General features: G+C 47.1%; 1 protein-coding gene across 1 annotated transcript; it reads right to left on the reverse strand.

Annotated features, from left to right (window-relative positions):
• Nucleotides 1–5,578: 5,578 nt before the first annotated feature.
• On the reverse strand, nucleotides 5,579–18,649 carry CBY2 (chibby family member 2). Its single transcript, XM_081815534.1, has 3 exons — nucleotides 18,575–18,649; nucleotides 18,191–18,271; nucleotides 5,579–7,084 (listed from the first exon to the last, which is right to left on the reverse strand). Exons 1-3 carry the CDS (start codon nucleotides 18,647–18,649, stop codon nucleotides 5,867–5,869), a joined length of 1,374 nt encoding a protein of 457 aa, XP_081671660.1. The 3' UTR covers nucleotides 5,579–5,866.
• Between the last annotated feature and the right edge of the window lie 285 nt (nucleotides 18,650–18,934).

Raw genomic sequence — 18,934 nt, forward strand, 5'->3', positions numbered from 1 at the left:
TCTGCCATGGGACTAAGGTTGGGGCAACTGGCTGAAGGATGAGAGACCACATGGAGGAGAGCTAATGGGCCCTAACTGCCAGCCAACCACTGGAAGCAGAGCCACCTAGCAACCACAGGAGGAGCAGGTCCAGCCATGACCAGAACTGCCCTATTGAATCCAACCCAACTAAACAAATGGTTCAGAAGCCGCTATGTTTCAGAATGGGTTTATGATGCAACAACAGCTAACTGAGATAAGCAGGTGCCATTTGTTTTCACTAGAAAAGGAAACCATGGCAGAGAAAGTGGTTTGCCCAAAGTCTCACAGTGAGTGGTGGAGCTTAGGTAGGTACCCAGAAGTGACTCTAAATTCCACACTGTTAGTGCAAAGCTGTTCAGAGTAGATGATCTTCACTAAAGACAAGGCAAGGTGGGAAGCTGTTGGCTCTGACACCCAACAGCCCAATTGTGACAAGAGAATTTTCCTTCCAACCACCTGGCAGTACAGGTATCCCCATCCTTCCTCACTAGGCCAAGTACATCTTCCCTAGAGCTCCGCCTGCTCTTCCCAGGAGGAGGAATCTTTCCTCTCTGGATGTAATCTCCAAGAGACAGGAGGCCATTTGGTTAAATTATAGTGAATTCTTTTTTTTTTTTTTTTAAAGATTTCATTTATTTATTTGACAGAGAGAGACAGCTAGAGAGGGAACACAAGCAGGGGGAGTGGCAGAGGGAGAAGCAGGCTCCTGGCTGAGCAGGGAGCCCGATGTGGGGCTCGATCCCAGGACTCTGGATTCATGACCTGAGCCGAAGGCAGACACTTAATGACTGAGCCACCCAGGTGCCCCCAAATTATACTGAATTCTGAAGGAGCCCAGTGGGGACCCTGGGAAACAGTGATGTGTAACAGAATTGAGAAGGCTAGAAGAATATAAAGTAGCAGCCACACACTCAAGTCAGAGACCCATATAGTAAAGTTTTATTTTAAACCAAAGACCATGGAGGGATGCCTGGGTGGCTTAGTCGGTTAAGCATCTGCCTTTGGCTCAGGTCAAATCAGGGACTAATCTCGGGGTCCAGGGATCAAGTCCCACATCAGGCTCCCTGCTCAGCGGGGAGCCTGGTTCTCCCTCTCCCTCTGCCTGCCTCTCCCCCTGTTTGTGCTCTCTCTCTCTCTGACAAATAAATAAAATCTTTAAAAAAAAAAGACCATGGAAAGCTAGTGATGTATTTTAAATAAGGAAACATTGGGATAGTATCCATACATATAAGAAAATCAGCCTGGTTGCAACATGGAAAATGAGCTGAAAGTAACCCTGATGATCTGAAGATGAATGCAGAGCTGGAGCAGTCGCCCAGAAGGTGACGGTGGCCAAGACTAGGGTCACACTCATGGGAATCGAGAGAAGTAGAAGCATCCAAGGGCTGTTTAGGACATAGGATCAACAGGACCTGGTGATGGATTAAATGAGTGAAGGAGAGGGAAAAGGCGAGGACAGCCCAATCATCAGGCCACAACAAGTAACTTACAACACGGCAATTCTACTCTATTACACACAGTGTTCCCGAGTGACAACTGGCCAGTGTCGGAAAAAGATTTGGACTGAGTCTTGCCATGGCATGAGGATTTCTGGTGGAGAGCTCTGAGTCACCCTATCTGCAAAGAATAAAGGCAGGCTTAGAGAGAGAAAATGTCAAAAATTAAACAGCCACTTGTCTTGACAGCATTAAAAATAATCTGTCACCTGCTCCTAATTTTGTTCTTGGTTACAAAGGCCATTGTTTGAGTGAACAAAGAGGGTAAGGAATTTGGAAAGAACTATTTACCCAGAGAAACTGATAAGAGCTCAGGCTGGAGGAGACTTGCTCGTGAATGAGGAAGGGTGTGGGCAGCTCCAAACACAAACATTCTGTGCACTGCAAACCACTCAGGAGCTCAAAATCCCATTCATTGGAAAGAACATGGTTTCCATAGCTGCTGTTGGTAGATCCAGAATATTCTGAAAATGACCTGGCCTTTCAGGAAGAACCATTTCCCATCTGATGATTCAGAAATTCAACTCCAAGGACAATAAACTGATGGTAATTGAGGACTGAGGGTCTCCACTTTCCTCCATCGGACACCTCACCCCAGCGTGCCCTCCTCCCGGCAGCTTCCCACGTTGCCCGAAGTCACACTGGACCCCAGCAAGCATTCACCACATGCAGACTAAGGTCACTTCATTTTATGAAAAGTCCTTAGAGAAGGGGAGAGTTCAAGAGTAGAATCTGAGCATTCAAAAGCCGACAAGATTTTCTTCAGAGTTGTTTGGATGCTGGTTCCTCGCATCGGCTCTCTCTGCTAAACTCAGAATGACTGTCCTCGCATAGGTGATTTTCCCATTGGAATTCCTTCCCTGAACTAATTCTGGAGAACTTCAGTTTCTATTAACTAGCTAGTTGTTTTAGGTTGTGAATGTTCTTCTCTACTTGACCTGATCCTTAACTATTGGGCACTACACAGACCTATGGACAGGATTCAGCCATTTCAGTAGGAAGGGTCAGTTGACCCCAGCAACCAAGAGCGCTTTAGATGGCCAAGCCAAGGGCCAAATGGGAAAGGGAGAATGCTTAGCTCCTAAAAGCCAAACCTTAGAGGCTCGAAGCCAAAATCTTCCCTGCAAAGAGAAAAGAGCCTCAGCCATTAGTGAGGCACTCAAGGAGGCAAACACAGAGCTGAAAAAGGAGAAGTGTTTAAAGGAAGTGCTCTTGAATGAAATTCACTGTTCTACAAGAAGTTAGCTCCCACCAATTTAGCTAATCTGTGACAGATTGCACATACAATGAAACATTGTTTTGAAGTCAATCTTCCCCACTCCATAAAAATGACATTTTATGGCTTGTCTTGCTAATTTTTCACCCATTTAGATTCTGCTTGACAGAGAAAGTTGACATTGTTAAATAGTATTAAGTCCTCTGAGTTCTCTCAGCTGGCTAGAAAGCCCCCAACTGCTGTTACATAGATTAATCCAAGTTAAATATTTGTAACACAAACATGGGGAGAGTCTGCCTTTTGTCTTCTAGTTGTTGGGAATCACAGAAATCAATTTGGTTTCCTCAAAAAAAAAAAAGAAAAGAAAAGAAAAAGAAAACCTATGCCCTGGGGTTATCACATTGACTTACATACATGACACATTTACCAAATGGAGGAAAAAAAAAAAACTGCCAAGGGCCAGAGGCCCATTAACAACAACTTCCTATTTATCAGATTTGGGTGGCAATAGGGGAATGAATTACTGAGCCTCTGCATGCACAGCAGTCGCCTCTGCCCCTGTGTATAGAATAGATGTGTTTTCTTACCAGTCACTGACTGGTAAGAAAAATACTCCTATCATCGTTCTCCCTCATTTGGAATCTCTGACGCTATTTGGAGTAAGACTCGACAACTTCCCAAACCTGGAAAATAGGCATGAAAACCATTTTTAAACTTAATTTTTGGACGCCAGCTTTACTTGGCAATGTGATCTAATAGGAGTTTGAGATCTGCAGTCACTAAGTCTGTGTTGAAGGCCCAGTTTGCCTCTTACTAGCTGGCTAACCTCTGGCAAATCCTTGGCATCCCAGTTTCTACAGCTGGAGAAGAAACAGTACCACCTGCCTCACACATACCGAGGATCACGGGGGTCACAGCAAGTGAAAAGTGCTGGGCAACTGTCTTCCATTCACCTTCTGGAACTTACTCAAGGCTCAGAAATCTAGCTAGCATGAACAACGGGTTAGGAGTGAGGAAATTCTGCCCCATCAGCAAAGTGGGTAAACTCCTTTCCCTCACACACCTCTCCTCCTCCTTTCCCTCACACACCTCTCCTTGGGGAGACCCGTAGCTAGTGAGTAGAGCAGGATACTGAGAATCAGTCAGCTGAGCTCAAGGACCACCACCCTGATTCCTCAACTTTGTTGCAGATTGGAACACCTGGGGAGCTTTTAAACATGAAAAGTAAGGAATTTGGAAAGAACTATTTACCCAGAGAAACTGGTAAGAGCTCAGGCTGGAGAAGACTTGCGTGTGAATGAGGAAGGGGGTGGGCAGCTCCAAATACCGACATTCTGTGCACTGCAAACCACTCAGGAGCTCAAAATCCCATTCATTGGAAAGAACATGGTTTCCAGCAGCAGCACCATTTTTCAAAGCCACTGAGGTGGTTCCACTATACAGCAAAGTTTGGGACCCTCAGCCCAACTCCCCCTTTAGTCACCTAAGGATTCCTTTCATCCTCTTGGTTCTACACTCTGTCCAACTTTGAAATGAGAATTGAAGCCCAGGACACTAAATTTTGAGCCTCTGTCCCTCCCTCCAGTAAGCCTAGTAGCTATCTACCCCACCACTTACATCCAACTGGGAAATGTGAACCGTGAGTAAGCAGAGGACAGCTGGGAATAGGGAGGTGAGCCTAGAGCTGGGGAGAGCACAGGCACCCCTTCCCATACTGGGTGAGCAGCAGGGTAACATAAAAAGAGATTTCGAGGTCAAATAAAATTGGGCTATTCCGAGTTCCCCAAAGTTAAGCAGATTTCTTCATTGCAGGACTTCTCAGATCCTTTAAGTTGGAGTATGATTCTGAATCTGCCAGAGAGGATTGTAACAGCATGTCTCCCCATGGAAACCTTCATTTTCTCAGAGCATGTCAAGGACTAGTGTTTCAAAGAATATACTTTGAGAAGCTTAGAGCAATGTTGGGGGTAGGGGACATTTGGCAATATCTGGAGGCACCCTTGGTTGTCACAGCTGGGGGTTGGTAGCTGTTCCCGGCATCCAGTGGACAAGGGCCAGGGAGGCTGATAAACATCCAACAGGCAGGAGAGCCCCCAACGACAAAGATTTACTGGCCCCCAGTGTCACTAGTAGTGCAATAAAAAAGCCCTGGCCTAGAGTGATCTCTTCTCTCAGAGGCCACCATCCAGACCATAGCTTCAGAAATGGAAGATGAGAGAAAAAGATAGGAGAGAGAGCACAGGCGTAGGAGGAAAAAGGAACAAAGGAATAAACTGAGAGGAAAAACAGAAAAGAATGAAGGAAGAGACGGGGGGCGGGGGGGCGGGGAGGACAAAAGAAGACAGATTCACAACTGCCAAAACTTGGAAGAGACCAAGATGTCCTTCAGCAGGTGAATGGATGAACATGGATGAACGGTGGCACAGCCAGACAGTGGACTATGACTCAGCACTAAAAAGAAATGAGCCATCAGACCATGAAAAGACATGGAGGAAACCTACAAGCATACCGCTAAATGAAAGAAGCCGACCTGAAAAGGCTCCATACTGTATGTTTCCAGCGGATGACGTCTGGAAAAGGCGACACTGTGGACACCGTACAAAGCTCTGTGGTTGTCCAGGGGCTCGGAGGGAGGGGAGAAGAGGCAGAGCACAGAGGATTTTTAGGGCAGTGAAAATACTCGCCTACAATAATCGTGGACACGTGTCGTGATACATTTGTGCAAACCCATGGAAAGGACAATACTGAGCGTGAACCCTAGTTGAAACCACGAACCCTGGGTGATAATGGCGTGCCTCAGTGGTGACGCTTCCCTGCTCTGGTGGGGGACGGGGATGGCCGGGGAGGCCGTGCATGCATGGGGACGGGGATCTATGGGAACTCTCTGTACCGCCTGTTCCATTTCGCTGTGAACCCAAAACTGCTGGAAAAAGGAAAAAAGAAGCCAGAGCAGCACGCTGATGTGAACTGGCCCCAGCCTCCTCGCGCCTTTATTACTTCTGTGAGTTTAGGAGAAAGGTGGTGATTCTGCTCCTCAGAGGGCAGGAGCTGGCGGCTGGCGGCGAGGAAGACAGACGGAAGGCAGGAGGTCTTCTTTGGCCGAGCACTCCGTGCCCAGGGCTCCTCGGAGGCCTCAGACCCTGCTGGGCTTCTTGGGGTCCTTGTTCTTGGCGGGCATGAAGGAGTAGAGCTCCTCAATGAGCATCTCCATCCGGGCGGTGACCTCGGTCACCGTGTCGATGACCAGCTTCTGCTGCAGCTTAAGCTTGTTGTTCTCCCACAGGGCCTTGTTCTCCTCCTGGAAGATCCTGTGCTCCTCGCGAAGCACGTGCAGGGCCCTGTTCTCCTCCTGCAGGAGCCGGTTCTCCTCGCGGAGGAGCTGCAGGCTCTGGTTCTCCTCCCGCAGGGCCTGCAGCGCCTGGTTCATCTCTCTCAGCAGCTCCAGGGACTGGCTCCCGTCGGGCAGGCCGGAGCCGGCCTTGACCTCCTCGTCCCCGGAAGAGCCGGACAGGTTGCTGACCATCTGGCGCAGGACCCGGAGCGTCTTGCAGTCCTCCTGGGGGCTTGGAGGCCCCTTGGACTCCTCAAAAGGGGAGGAGAGGCCTGTGCTCTGGTCCGGCAGCAGCCCGGGGACATGGGGCTCCTCATGGGGCGAGGGGGTGGGCTTGGTCTCCTCCCCGGGACCTGCCTTCTCCTCCGTCTGGACCCAGTAGGCCTTCCTCTGCTCCAGCAGCAGCTGCAGGGCCCTGTTCTCCTCCCTGAGCAGCTGAAGGGTGCTGTTCTCCTTGCTGCGGTGCATTTGCAAGGCCGTGTCCTTCTTTACCACTTCCAGGGCCACGTTGTCCTTGTGCAGCAGTGGTGAGGAGGCCCTGCTCTCGTCCCGGCCGAGTGTGGCCTTGTGTTCCTCCCAGAAGACCTGCAGGATCTTGTTCTCCTTGCGGAGAGTCTTGTTCTCCTCCCGCAGCGCCTTGTTCTCCTCCCGCAGCACCTTGTTCTCCTCCTGCAGCAGGTACTCCTTGGCCAGTCTCTTGTGGTGCAGCTTATGGTGGAAAGAGGAGGACGGAGAGAAGTAGGGGGACTGGAGGCGGCAGTTTTCGTTCACCCACCGCCCATCCTGGAAGACAAACATCTCATCGCTGAGCTGTACTCGCGGAGGGTTGTAATCCAGCTCCAGGTCGGCCTGGGAGGTGGGGCGCTCCATGGGATCCAAGGGCACAGAGGAGAAGCGATTCAGCGGGTACGAGTGCTGGCTGACCACTCGGCGGCTCAGCCGGGGCAGGGCGGCCTGCCGGGCACAGCGTGGGGTGGGGTACAAGTTGTGGAGCTTCAGGAAAGGCTCGGCTGTGCCCCTCTGTGGGAGAGAACAGGGAAGCCCACAGTTAGTGAAGGAGCTGACCCCCCAAGGCTGCTCGCACAACACCCCACAATTAACTCAGTCTGATCTTCCCGCTCGGCCACGGAGGACACTTTTGCATTTGGCCTCATGGGGTCCTCTCAAGGAAATACAATCGATCCTTATTATTTGCAGCAGTTCTGTTTTGTAAAATTACTGCAAACACTGAAGTCCCAAATACCAAACCATTGCCCCTAGGAGAAATGTAGGGTTAGGTTCCTGCCAGCCTCTAGCCACAGTTCTGTCAATCAGTCAATACATAACCTTGTATTTATATGTATCAATAAATAAAAAAGATTTTATTTATTGATCTGAGAGAGATGAACCATATAAATATATGAATTTATATTCAATGTCTTCCACTGAAAGACACCTTATGTGGTATGTATTATTGATTCATTAACATTGAACTTTCGGCCAACAGCACTGTCTCTCATGCCTGAACAGAGCGTATCTAACCCATGTTTTCTCCATAAGACACTTCACACCTTCTTTCATTTAGGAACACTGGCCAGCCCTTCAATATACCGGGGGGCCGTTTGAAACTGTGAAATCACCCAAAAAAAGCACAGAAATGTGAAAAATGTATCACTACATAAACTGTGCAAAGCACATCATTTTACCGTGTGAGAGCAGAGACAAGCCTCCTTATCTAGAATGTGCGCATCAAGGGACTTAAATTTTTTGTCACTCTGTGCACGTCTGTAAATGACCACCAAAGTGCCACAGAGATTGATTGGATGGTTACAGATTTCAGTGAGTGGGAAAATACACAATAGGGAATCCACGAATAATGGCAATCACATATATATTGTGCAGGTTGAAGGCATTGACTAGGAGTCAACAAATATTTTGATTCCCAGTCCCACTATTTTGTCAGTTACAAGAATATGGCAAGTTATTTGCATTTCAGTTTCCACATTTTCAACTTGGGATAACTACATCTACCACCTTTCCTCACAGAGCTATTTTTAGGATGACTAGAGATAATGCATGAAAATATGAAACGTGGGCTCTGGCACACTTCTGTCACCTTAGAGGAGGAACAAACATGCTTCTCAATCAACCCCAGCTACAGATATGTACCCACGATGGGCACGGGCAGAGGAGCAGCATGAATCACCCCAACAGACACCCAAGTCGCTGTGTCCAAAATGGTTGTGCTGGGGCACCTGGGTGGCTCAGTCGTTAATTATCTGCCTTCGGCTCAGGTCGTGATCCCAGGGTCCTGGGATCGAGCCCCACATCGGGCTCCCTGCTCTGCAGGGAAGCCTGCTTCTCCCCTCCTTCTCCCCCTGCTTGTGTTCCCTCTCTCGCTATGTCTCTCTGTCAAATAAATAAATAAATAAAATCTTTAAAAAAAAAAAAAAATGGTTGTGCTATCCATCAGCCGAGTCTGCTCCATTGCCCCATTCAGGCTCGTCCTTCCCTCTTAGCCACCCTGAGTCTGTCCTTCCAGTGGCCCCTTTCACATCCACCAACAGAGTGTTAGGCTCAAAGCAGAGTCCAGTGGGTAATTTTGGAAAAGAAAGGCACCATCATAGACATCATTGAGCAGTGAGAGTTCAATTCTTCTCAAGACCATCATATAAAAAGGGGATCAGAGCCACAGAGCTTAAATCCAATAAGCCAGTAGCTCTTACACTTTCCATTGTAGAATACTCAGCTGAGTGTGTTTTAAATGCAGATTTCTTTTTTTAAAGATTTTACTTATTGATTTGAGAGAAGGGGAAAGAGCACGAGTGGGTTGGGAGGGTCAGAGGGAGAGGGAAAAGCAGACTCCCCACTGAACAGGGAACCAGAAGTGAGGCTCGATCCCAGGACCTGGAATCATGACCTGAGCCAAAGGCAGATGCTTAACCAACTGAGCCACCCAGGCGCCCCTTAAATGCAGATTTCTGAGTTCCTTACTTGTAAGACTGATTCACTTACTATGGGGTATGGTCCGGAAATCTGCATTTCCAACCAGTTCCCTCAAGTGATTCTGGCTGCCAGTGGTCAGGAAAGCTCTGAGTCAGCTAGAATGTGCAGTTTGCCTGGGTGGAAGTTGTACCAGGGTTAAAGGCCGAGGTGTCAAGACTGGGGGTCACGAGATTCTCATCCTGGTTCTGTCACTGATGAGCAGTGTGAAACTGTAAACTTTCACCCTCTCTGAGACCCAAATTTTTTACTAGTGAAAAAGAGACAGCCAGACTCCCTGATCTTAAAGGCACCTTCAAGGAGTGCCTGGGTGACTTAGTCGGTTGAGCATCCAACTCTTGGTTTCGACTCAGGTTGTGATCTCATTGCTCATGGGATTGAGCCCCGTGTCGGGCTCGGCACTCAGCTGGGATCTGCTTGAAGATTCTCTCCCTCTGCCCCCACTCACACGCACTGTTTCTCTCTCTGTCTAAAATAAATAAATAAATCTTAAAAAAAAAAAAAAAAGACACCTTCCAACATTTAAAATCAGTGAAATATACCTATAAAATGGAAATAAAAACATATGCCCTGTTTGGTGCACCACACCATTGTGAGGATTGAATGAGATGACGATTGCAAAAATGTTTTTAAAACTGCCAAGTGCCGGGACGCCTGGGTGGCTCAGTCGGTTAGGCGTCTGCCTTCAGCTCAGGTCATGATCCCAGGGTCCTGGGATCGAGTCCCGCATCCAGCTTCCTGCTCCGCGGGGAGCCTGCTTCTCCCTCTGCCTCTGCCTCTCTCTCTCTCTATCTCTCATGAATAAATAAATAAAATCTTAAAAAAAAAAAAGACTTCAAATTTAAAAAAAAAAAAAAAACTGCCAAGTGCCATCGAAATGTAAGGTATTGTTGTCAAGAAAAGTAGGTTCCACTAATGGAAGAATTCTGAGGTGTATTCAGAAAGTGGTGAACAGGTGGAATGCATCCTGAAGAAGAGGTAACAATTGCAGCAATGAATTTAAATAAAAATAAGATCATGAGAGCTACTTCTAAATACACCAAAGGCATCTCATCATAAGTACATTGCAATGCTCTCCAAATATCAATTCCTCATTTCTTAGGTTATTTTCACAATTTTACAGATAGAGAAGATAGAAAACAAGTCAGGTTATCTGCATTATATATATGGGTATAGAGAGAAAATATAATTTGCACGGTGTATCATGTTGGCTCGAATTCTTTAAGACCCAAAGAGCTAGATAAATAGAAGGCTCAGTTCTATGCTATTAACTTTGCAATAAGCACATGTCATTAACTTTATAAGGAAGGATGTGCTTAATCTTCTAGATAGTGAGGGTCCAGGGGCATTCTGTAATCAGAACCTTATTTGCTTTAAATAAATCCAGCCTCCATGGTTTTCATATTTCTCAGTTGGAAGAGCCCACTGGCTCTTGTGGCTGAACCTGTGACCAGAATGAACCACACTGTGGGCAGCCCAGCCCATTTAAGGTCCCTTGGTCCCAGATTTCTGGGAAGATTAGCCACAGTCATTAAGGAGCAGATCACGAGAAGTCCTTTCCTCCAATGCAGGCCTCTTTCACAGCAGAATCTCGTTCTAGAAAACATCACTATGGAAATGGTGGCTTTAGTCAACAGGTTGGATCCCAATCTTGAGAAGAAGGAAACAAATATTGAGCTCCCATTTTGTGCCAGACCTGCCTCACAACACTGACTTAATGAAGTGCTGTTACTATTATTCCCATTTTACAGATGGAGAAGCAAACTCAGGGTCAAAGTTAAATAACCAGTGAGAGTTCACCCACTAAAGTCACCAACCCAGCCCTAGCTGCCTGAACTTACATGGGTGGGGCACACACGCAGGAAATCGCCACGGATTTAACAAAGGACTTGCAGTAGTTAGGGGGCGAAGATAGTTCTGTGTTAACTTCGTATTATGGCAAACTTCAAACATACACACAGAGAAAGAGAAGAGCTCATTAAACGTCCAAATATCCTCACCCAGCTTCTGCAGTTATGAAATCAAGGCCATGCGTTTCATCTGTACGTCCACCCAACACTGCCACCACGCCCCTGCCACTGCGTTCTTTTGAAGCAAAGTGTAGACGTGTTATTTTACCCATAAATACATTGATGCGACAAAGCATCAATACCATTAACAATGATCACTTAATATCAGCAAATACTGAGTCAGTACTCAAATTCCCCCAATTGTCTTATTTCTATTTTATGATTATTTCATTTCAATCAGAGATATGCATCTTGATCCAACTGCACATCCAAAGACAAATCACTAGCGCTTTCTACTGTTTATTACTGTTCCGAGTATCCATGATGGTCTTTAAATCATCATATCCAGCTGCCTTTATTCGGCCTTGGGTACCCAAGGAACTTTCGACTGTCGCCTCAGCAGAAGTGCACTAAATAAAACCTTACCATGTGGGTGGTGGATCCCTAGCTATGAAAAATCTGGATACTTGGGCCCTTATCCTTATGCATGCCATCAGGTGACCTTGGTCACATCCTAGCACCCTCCGACCTTGGTTTCCACATCTGTATAATGAGGGGTCAGTGACATGATCACTAAATGTCCTCTTGGTCTAACTTTCTCTGGTCCGGTAGATCCATGTTTGTAAATGGGCACCACTAGGGCCCTAGCAACTCTCATTACCAACCTTAACATCCTGTCCCCTCCTTTAAATGGCCAATGTTTCCCACACAGACTCTGTGCCTTCTTGGTTACATGCCCACAGCACCTGATTCAGAAAATGTTGATGGGCCAATAGGACCACTTTAACTCCTTCCCCAGAACCCAATGCTCCTCTCATAATTGTCCTATATCTTCCCTCCTATTCCCAGACAGGATCAAGAAGGAGGTCAAGTCCAGTGTTGCCTCATGGCCTAGTGTCTTAGATAGAACACAAAAACATTTAAAAATTCTTTAACAGTCATGTATTTATTTTAGTGATTATTAGAAGAATATACCTGTTTTATCAAACCCATAATCTTATGGATAGTATCAAGAGGCTAAAGTAAATCAGCATCTTCTTCTGAAACTGAGATTTAAGTAAAAATGCCAAATATCCAGGCATTTCAGAGATGCCAGGAATCATGATTAAACTCTAAGACAAGAGAAAACATTAAGACAAGACAAATTATGTCTTTCCCCAATTCCAATCGGACCTAGCTGGACTTAGTCCTTTAAGTCTCCTTCTTGGGGGTGCCTGGGTGGCTCAGTTGGTTAAGCCACTGCCTTTGGCTCAGGTCATGATCCCTGGGATTGGGTCCTGGGATTGAGTCCCACATCGGGCTCTCTGCTCAGCAGGGAGCCTGCTTCTCCCTCTCCCTCGGTCCCTCTGGCTCCCCACCCCCACTTATGCTCTGTCTCAAAACAAAATCTTTAAAATGTAAATAAAAACTAATAAGGATTTCAAAAACAAGAAAGAAAGGCTCCTTCTTGGCCTTGAGAAAACTCCCCACCCTAAGTCTATTTCCACTCTGCATGTTCCTGCACCAATTCTTCCTCCACATTTATGTTGATGAATCAACTCACATTAATTTGGCATCTGGTCTCAGACCCTACCTCCAGGGAACTTCCAGTCAATTTGAAAATTCAGTGAATAGCACCAATGATTGCTTGGTGCATGAGGGAGGTCCAAGTGCAGCAGCCATTAATGTAGGCTATAAGACGTGGGGATCAAGGGACCAGGCATCACAAAATCCAAAAAGAGTCCCGGCTCAACACTGTATGAGTGCGTGGCCTTTACAAAATCATTTCATTTCTGTGCCTCCATTTCCATATCTAGAAAATGTAGATGCAAACGTGATGCAGAGTCACCCCATATGTTTGTACAGTGACCAACTTTAGAGGGTGCCAGTCACAGCTGCTGTTGCAGTGCGCAACCTGTACAGTCATCCACAGCAACCTAACATCTGCCCTATTTCTTTCAGGGAGTTTGTTGTAGAGTTCAAAAATGAAAGGAGAACACGTGACATTTTCTTTGCTTATAGAGAGCTACAAAGATGATTACGGCAGATTCAGAAGAGAAGATGCTTAGATTTTCTTAAAGGAAGATATATAGAACAAGAAAAAGGAAATAACACTTACTAGACTGATGACTATTATGTGATGATATGCTAGCTGATTTCCATATTCATATGCACTATCTTACAGAGAAGAACGACCAGGTTTTACCAAAGATCACATAGCCAGCACGGGGGAAGGGCCAGGGTGTAAAACAGGATATCTTGACTCCAAACCACACACTCATTCTCGCTGTTCACAATGCCCAGATAGTTTATTTTGCATGCGCTGATATCACTCCTTTGCAGTGGTTCTCTTCTGCCCTGTCCCATCTTCGCCCCAAATGGATAAATTACAGTTCTCTAAGGACAGTGACCTGTCCCTTATTTTTCATGACACGCCTAGCACTCTTCACATACAGTGGAGGTATAATGAGTCCTTGCCAGTGAACTAATCAACCAAAATGCTTGGAAAGGTAAGGAAGAGATATTAGCTTGAATGATGTCAAGCCATCAACACTGTACAGTCTCTGACCTACAAAAGTGATTTCATATGTCTTAATATATTTAGTGGATTTCGTGAAGTTATAACTTCATTTCGATTCGTATTTTTAAACTGCACAGCTGTTACTGTGTGGTGGGAAATCTAAAGCAGTGGGGCTTTCCCCTGGGAATTCCACAAAACCCTAGGTCAGTCTATGTAATCCTTAAGCGAGGCTGCCCCCTGCGTGCGAGCATGCTGGTTTTCATGTCTCCATCTTGAACCTATAATCCAGTGAGGGTAGAGGCTCTAAATTCCCAGCAGCTTTGGGCTCAAAATCCCATTTTTTAGTGCTCTTGACAGAGTCACTTCGATTCTCTGAATGTCACCTTTAAAATAGAACCTAAACATAGCTGCTCTGCCTACTTCCTGGGGTTGGGGCTAAAGGCCAAGAAAGTGGTAAGTAAGCAGACATAAAGACCAAGCAGATGACCAGTTCTGCTGCTAAGGTGTCAATGTTCCCGGCTTAAAGCACTATAGCAAATGCTGAATATATTTATTTACCAAAGGCTTTCCAAGGAGCGAGCATGTGAGTTAGGCAGACACACAAGATACAAAACCCCAGGACTTCTCAGCCTGTGTTTGAAGCCAGCCCCTTCTCCATAGGTCTCTTCAGCCGGTGGTATCACTTCATGGGCTAAACAAATCTGTCTTTGATGTCCTTGAGGCCTGACAAGACGTCTGGGCCTTTCAGGAGAACTCCAAAAGGTTCTTCTAAGCCTGGGAGGTAGAGCCTACGGCCCCCAGACCAGGCATGGCCCACATTTCCCATGGAGGAAAGACTGTCTCTTCCCTGATCTATGGGAAATGCCTACCTACGTGGATACAGACCCAGTAGGGGAAAGAGGAAAAGTTTGGCTTCTTCATGAAACGATGGATGCCTATGAGGATGGATGCAGGAAGGGGAATACAACTGGCCATGGGCTCATCATTCCTTACCATCACCTTGTTAGGAAGAGAACCAAGAGACTCTGCCCTCAGGAGCACCGTGCTCACTGTTGTAACCTAAGATGCCTTAGTGCCAGGGATCCAGAAAGGGGCCTAGGCACAGACATCTCCCTCAGAGGGCCTAAATCCCACCTCCCACCTGTGGATGGGACTTCCTCCTTAGCATCAGACCTGGCCCTCTCCCCAGCATCTCCTTTTTAAGTACAAGTGGTCCTGCAAGGAAAATGCTCGAAATCACCAACTACTGAGTGCCTTTGTCCATTGGCCTTGTGGCAAATGGAGAGCATGGAGGAAGAATGGCCAATGGGAAGGTGGGGGAGGGGGGCAAAGGAACAAAGAGGAGGTGATAAGACCAAGGTCTCTTACTGACACTGTGGGGTTTCTAAGGAACAGGACGCTCTGGGTGGGACCTTCCAGGATGGAGTTCTGAGGTTGGTGGCCTCCCATCTAAAGCGTTTGGGGAGGACTGGACACTAACAGGGCAGGGTTAGCTGACATGCTTGTAAGTTCTCTCTACTCCTGGAAAACTAGGACTATCACAGACCAGAAGAGATGTCCAAATGCCCCAGTAGACTCCAAACCTCTTGACCCAAGTTTTTTAAACATCTACTTTCCCAACATTACGGATGGTTACAATCAGAGAACAATTAGCCATTTGAGGTACTGTTCAGGCAAGTGAAGCTGAGAGGTCCCAGGATGCTGGAAGGAAGAGCCGGGTATGCTACTAATTTTCAGATGAGGGGACAAGGCTGAGTCTCCTATCCCATTGTTAAATTAACTCAGCTGCCTAGTACCATGATACAGCCAAAGTTGGTTTTAATAAATGCTAACAGGTAAGAGGATAATTTGCAGGTCAGTGTGATTGATTTTGAGAGAATTATAAAATTAATAGCAATAAGGATAAAAATGTCACCGTATGTGATAGTTTCGGGTAACTGTTTAACATAGGATCTCCTGAAATCTTCCTCCTAGAAGTGACTCCAATCGGGAGAGAGGTGGGGATTGTCAGCAGACTCCATAGCTTCTCGTTCTTGAAGAACAAGCCCAAACAAAGCAGGCTGAGAAGGGGAGGCCTGAGTGGGGCCCTGGAGGGTGCTGTCGGAGCTCGTTCTGATCTGCTTGGACCCTTGGCTAAGGATCCAGCTGTAAACGATGCCTCCATGAGACTCACTGAGAGCACTCATCGGGGAGCGAAGGGAGCCTGCGAGAATGGAATCATTATGCGCAGAAGGAACCAGGTCAGCTAGCTGGGGCAGGAAATAACTTTGATGGCTGGCAAGTGAATGTGCTGTTGGGAAATAGATCAGAAAACACAAATATTTAATGTGAGAAGAAGAACTGGAAATCAATAAGACCTGAAAAGACCTAAGGGTGATAACAAATAGTGAACCACAGGCATTTGCCGTGCAATTGAGAAGCCCAAATGCCCAGCATGATTGGGACCTGGGAAGCCAAAGGCACTTTCTGGAGACCCAACAATGGATGGGCTCGGGCTCGGTGCCAGAATAAAGCAACATGTGGTAAACACATGCAAGGAGCTTAGGGGCAGGCAAGCAGGATACGGAGAGACGAGGCGCTATTTCCTAACGGCAAGAGAACAGACACAGAGAGCTAAGAGTTGACCTGGCCCCACCGGGTGGCATATGCCAAGCTTGTGGTGTAGCGGAGAGAGTGGACACTGGCCTGGGGGTCAAGCCCCTCACTCCAACTCTGCCATTACCAGAGGGGCAGCTGGGGTTCCCAGTTCCCATGCCTCTACCATCCCTACCTCACACTAGCATCGCCCAGTGCCTGCCACATGGCCAAATCAGTGCTGAGTCCATATTTTTTCCTCCCCTCTTCACCAGGTCAGTCCTTTCCCACGAGCCATGCACCCTCTCATTTGGGGAGGTCTAACAAGTACGCTGGTCCCTTCACAGTCCTGGTGATCATCTAAATGTAGAGATACCTGCGCCCCTCCCCCGAGTGCCAGCCTAGAGCATCCTGGCAGGTGTCTGAAACCTGGCCTATGAGTTGGGTCTCCTCGGCAGGTGTACCCATGAGGCTACATTTGCCCATGCAGGGTATACATCCCGTGCCCTCTGTGCCCTCCAAGACCCCCACCGTGGCACCAGGTCCTGCCGTGCAGGAAGTGCCTGGCCCCAGAACCAGCCGGAGCCTTCTCAGAGCACCCCCCGGTTCCGTTCCCCTTCTCTCCTCCTTCGCACTGGCCTCTGTCTGGAAGCTCAGCAGGGAGAGCTGCGGTAGGTGTAGACGGAAGACTTTTTCCAATCTCTCTGTCACATGACCACTATACCTAACCCTATTCCCTCCCCCCATCCCCAGCCCCACCCCCAGGCTGGCCTCCTCTTCCTGTCCCTTAGTAATGATGAGATTGATCTCTGTGGGCTGTGAATAAACCATAGGAGCAACACCCACCCTCAGGGGAGAGTAGTGGCCAGCAGAACGAGATGGCAAGAGTCAGACCTAAAAGGAAGGTTCCTGGAGCTGCAGGAACCCTGTGGGCAAGCCATCCTGTCTAACCATCAGGCCAAAGGTAGCTTATATTCTAGGCTTCACAGGCTGAAACTGATGAAGTGGCTGCTCGTTACAAAGTTATAAGGATAATGTGAAAACAGAGAGCCAGAAAGTTCTTGGGTCCTGTTTTTCCCTCCTGCTGAACATACTTGCTAAGATTGTTACAATTATCTCCACCTATTGAAAGAATGCTAAAGGTCTTCTTTGTAATCTTGCTCTTCAGCAAATCCTTAAGAGATGGCTTTAGAAAACATATGTATAATTTTATTATCTATATTATATATCCTTATGTAGTTATGTATTATATATGTACGTATATATTAAATATACATATTATAAATATATATATGTATATATAGGATGCCCTCTGGCATTCGACCCTGTTCCTACACATCCCCATATCTAGCTTTCGGGTAGTTACCTCTGCATGGGGTCCCTCCAGCCTACATTTCAGCCCCTCTGGTTGCACAGCCATGATCTTTCAACAGGGCCTTAGGTGACTCTGGAGAAGCAAGGCTGCCCCCTTTGTGACATAGCAGCAGGAGAAACAATCCAGTCAGGAGAACCCCACCAAGGAAACGGCTGCTTAGGAGACCTGAGGAGGAGACCTCGAGACCTTATCCATTCACTGGCCTCCCTCCCTTCTGAGGCCCCCTTCCACTCTATCTTCGGTAAACAGCAGGCCTCAGTTCTCTTGGCCCCTCCAAATCACCCTGTACCTTTTGGTCCAGATCCTAGGCTTTCTACTCATGTATTCAGCCATATGCATTTGGTTCCAAGTCCCAGTTCTCATTCTCCCCCAGAAATCCGGAGTGGTCACACCACAGCAAGCACCAAAAGATCGAAGTCTGGGAAGACTGGCGCATTTCAGAGTGTCATAGAAACTTTAAGTGCTATGAGGGCCAGAAGTTCTTACCAGGTCACCAAACCCACCTTCCTCATTTGAGGGTATGATAAACCCAAGACCCAGAGTGGCTAAGTGAACTCCCCTTGGCACAGGGTTGGTTGCAGCTAGAGGTCCTGACTCTGCTCATTCTACAATATCGCGCTACAGTTTTGAAAGAGGAGGGTTATACTGGCTACGAGGAAGTTACACCCTTCTGTGATTATCCCTACCTGAGGTAGAACCACATTGATTGGGATTTCTAGGCTTTCAGATCTGGTGTCTCTTTTTCTTGTAATATTTGGCCTCGAGTGCTGTGGAAAAGAGAAGACAAGACGATTTCTGCTTCCCAGCCCATCCTCTGAGCCCCAATTGCTCAACCTGAAAAACAGAAGACTTTCTACTCATGTATCCCCCCTTGTCCACTATGTACATTATGAAAATCTGAGTCTGAAAGAAGTGAAGATGGTATCTGACAAGATGCGTATCTCTGGACAGAAATTTAGACAGGTATTATAGTTGGTGTAAAAACCTTCCAAAAAGTCTTTGGAGCAGAGATACCCATACCTACTACCTATTCTAAGATGATTACTTCTATCTCAAGTAAAAAGCCATACCAGTGTTAAGTGCCAGGTATAGGTCCTATGCAGGAGTTGGTCACCAAAACACTCAGAACATTCCAGAGGTGACATCACAAAACAATATGGTGTTTTTCAGGGCTCATGGTCTCTCTGAGCATCACAGGTGGGAATGAGGCATCTGACAGTCAGGGAGAGTTCACCCTGGTTGTGTCTACCTGGCCGGTCATGGTCAGTGTGACACACAATAACCCAAACATTAGCCCCCTGTTTGGTCATCCTTGCTGCTATGCCCATCCCCACTGCCTGGTTGCGCTGAGATCTCTATCCTCTCTCTAGAGCTAGCATCTTCTACTTGGAGTTGTATCACTCAAGAAGGAAGAAACCCAAACTGAACTC

This window comes from Leptonychotes weddellii, chromosome 3, assembly GCF_054177405.1.
Source record: "Leptonychotes weddellii isolate Sample4059 chromosome 3, ASM5417740v2, whole genome shotgun sequence".
NCBI lineage: Eukaryota > Metazoa > Chordata > Mammalia > Carnivora > Phocidae > Leptonychotes > Leptonychotes weddellii.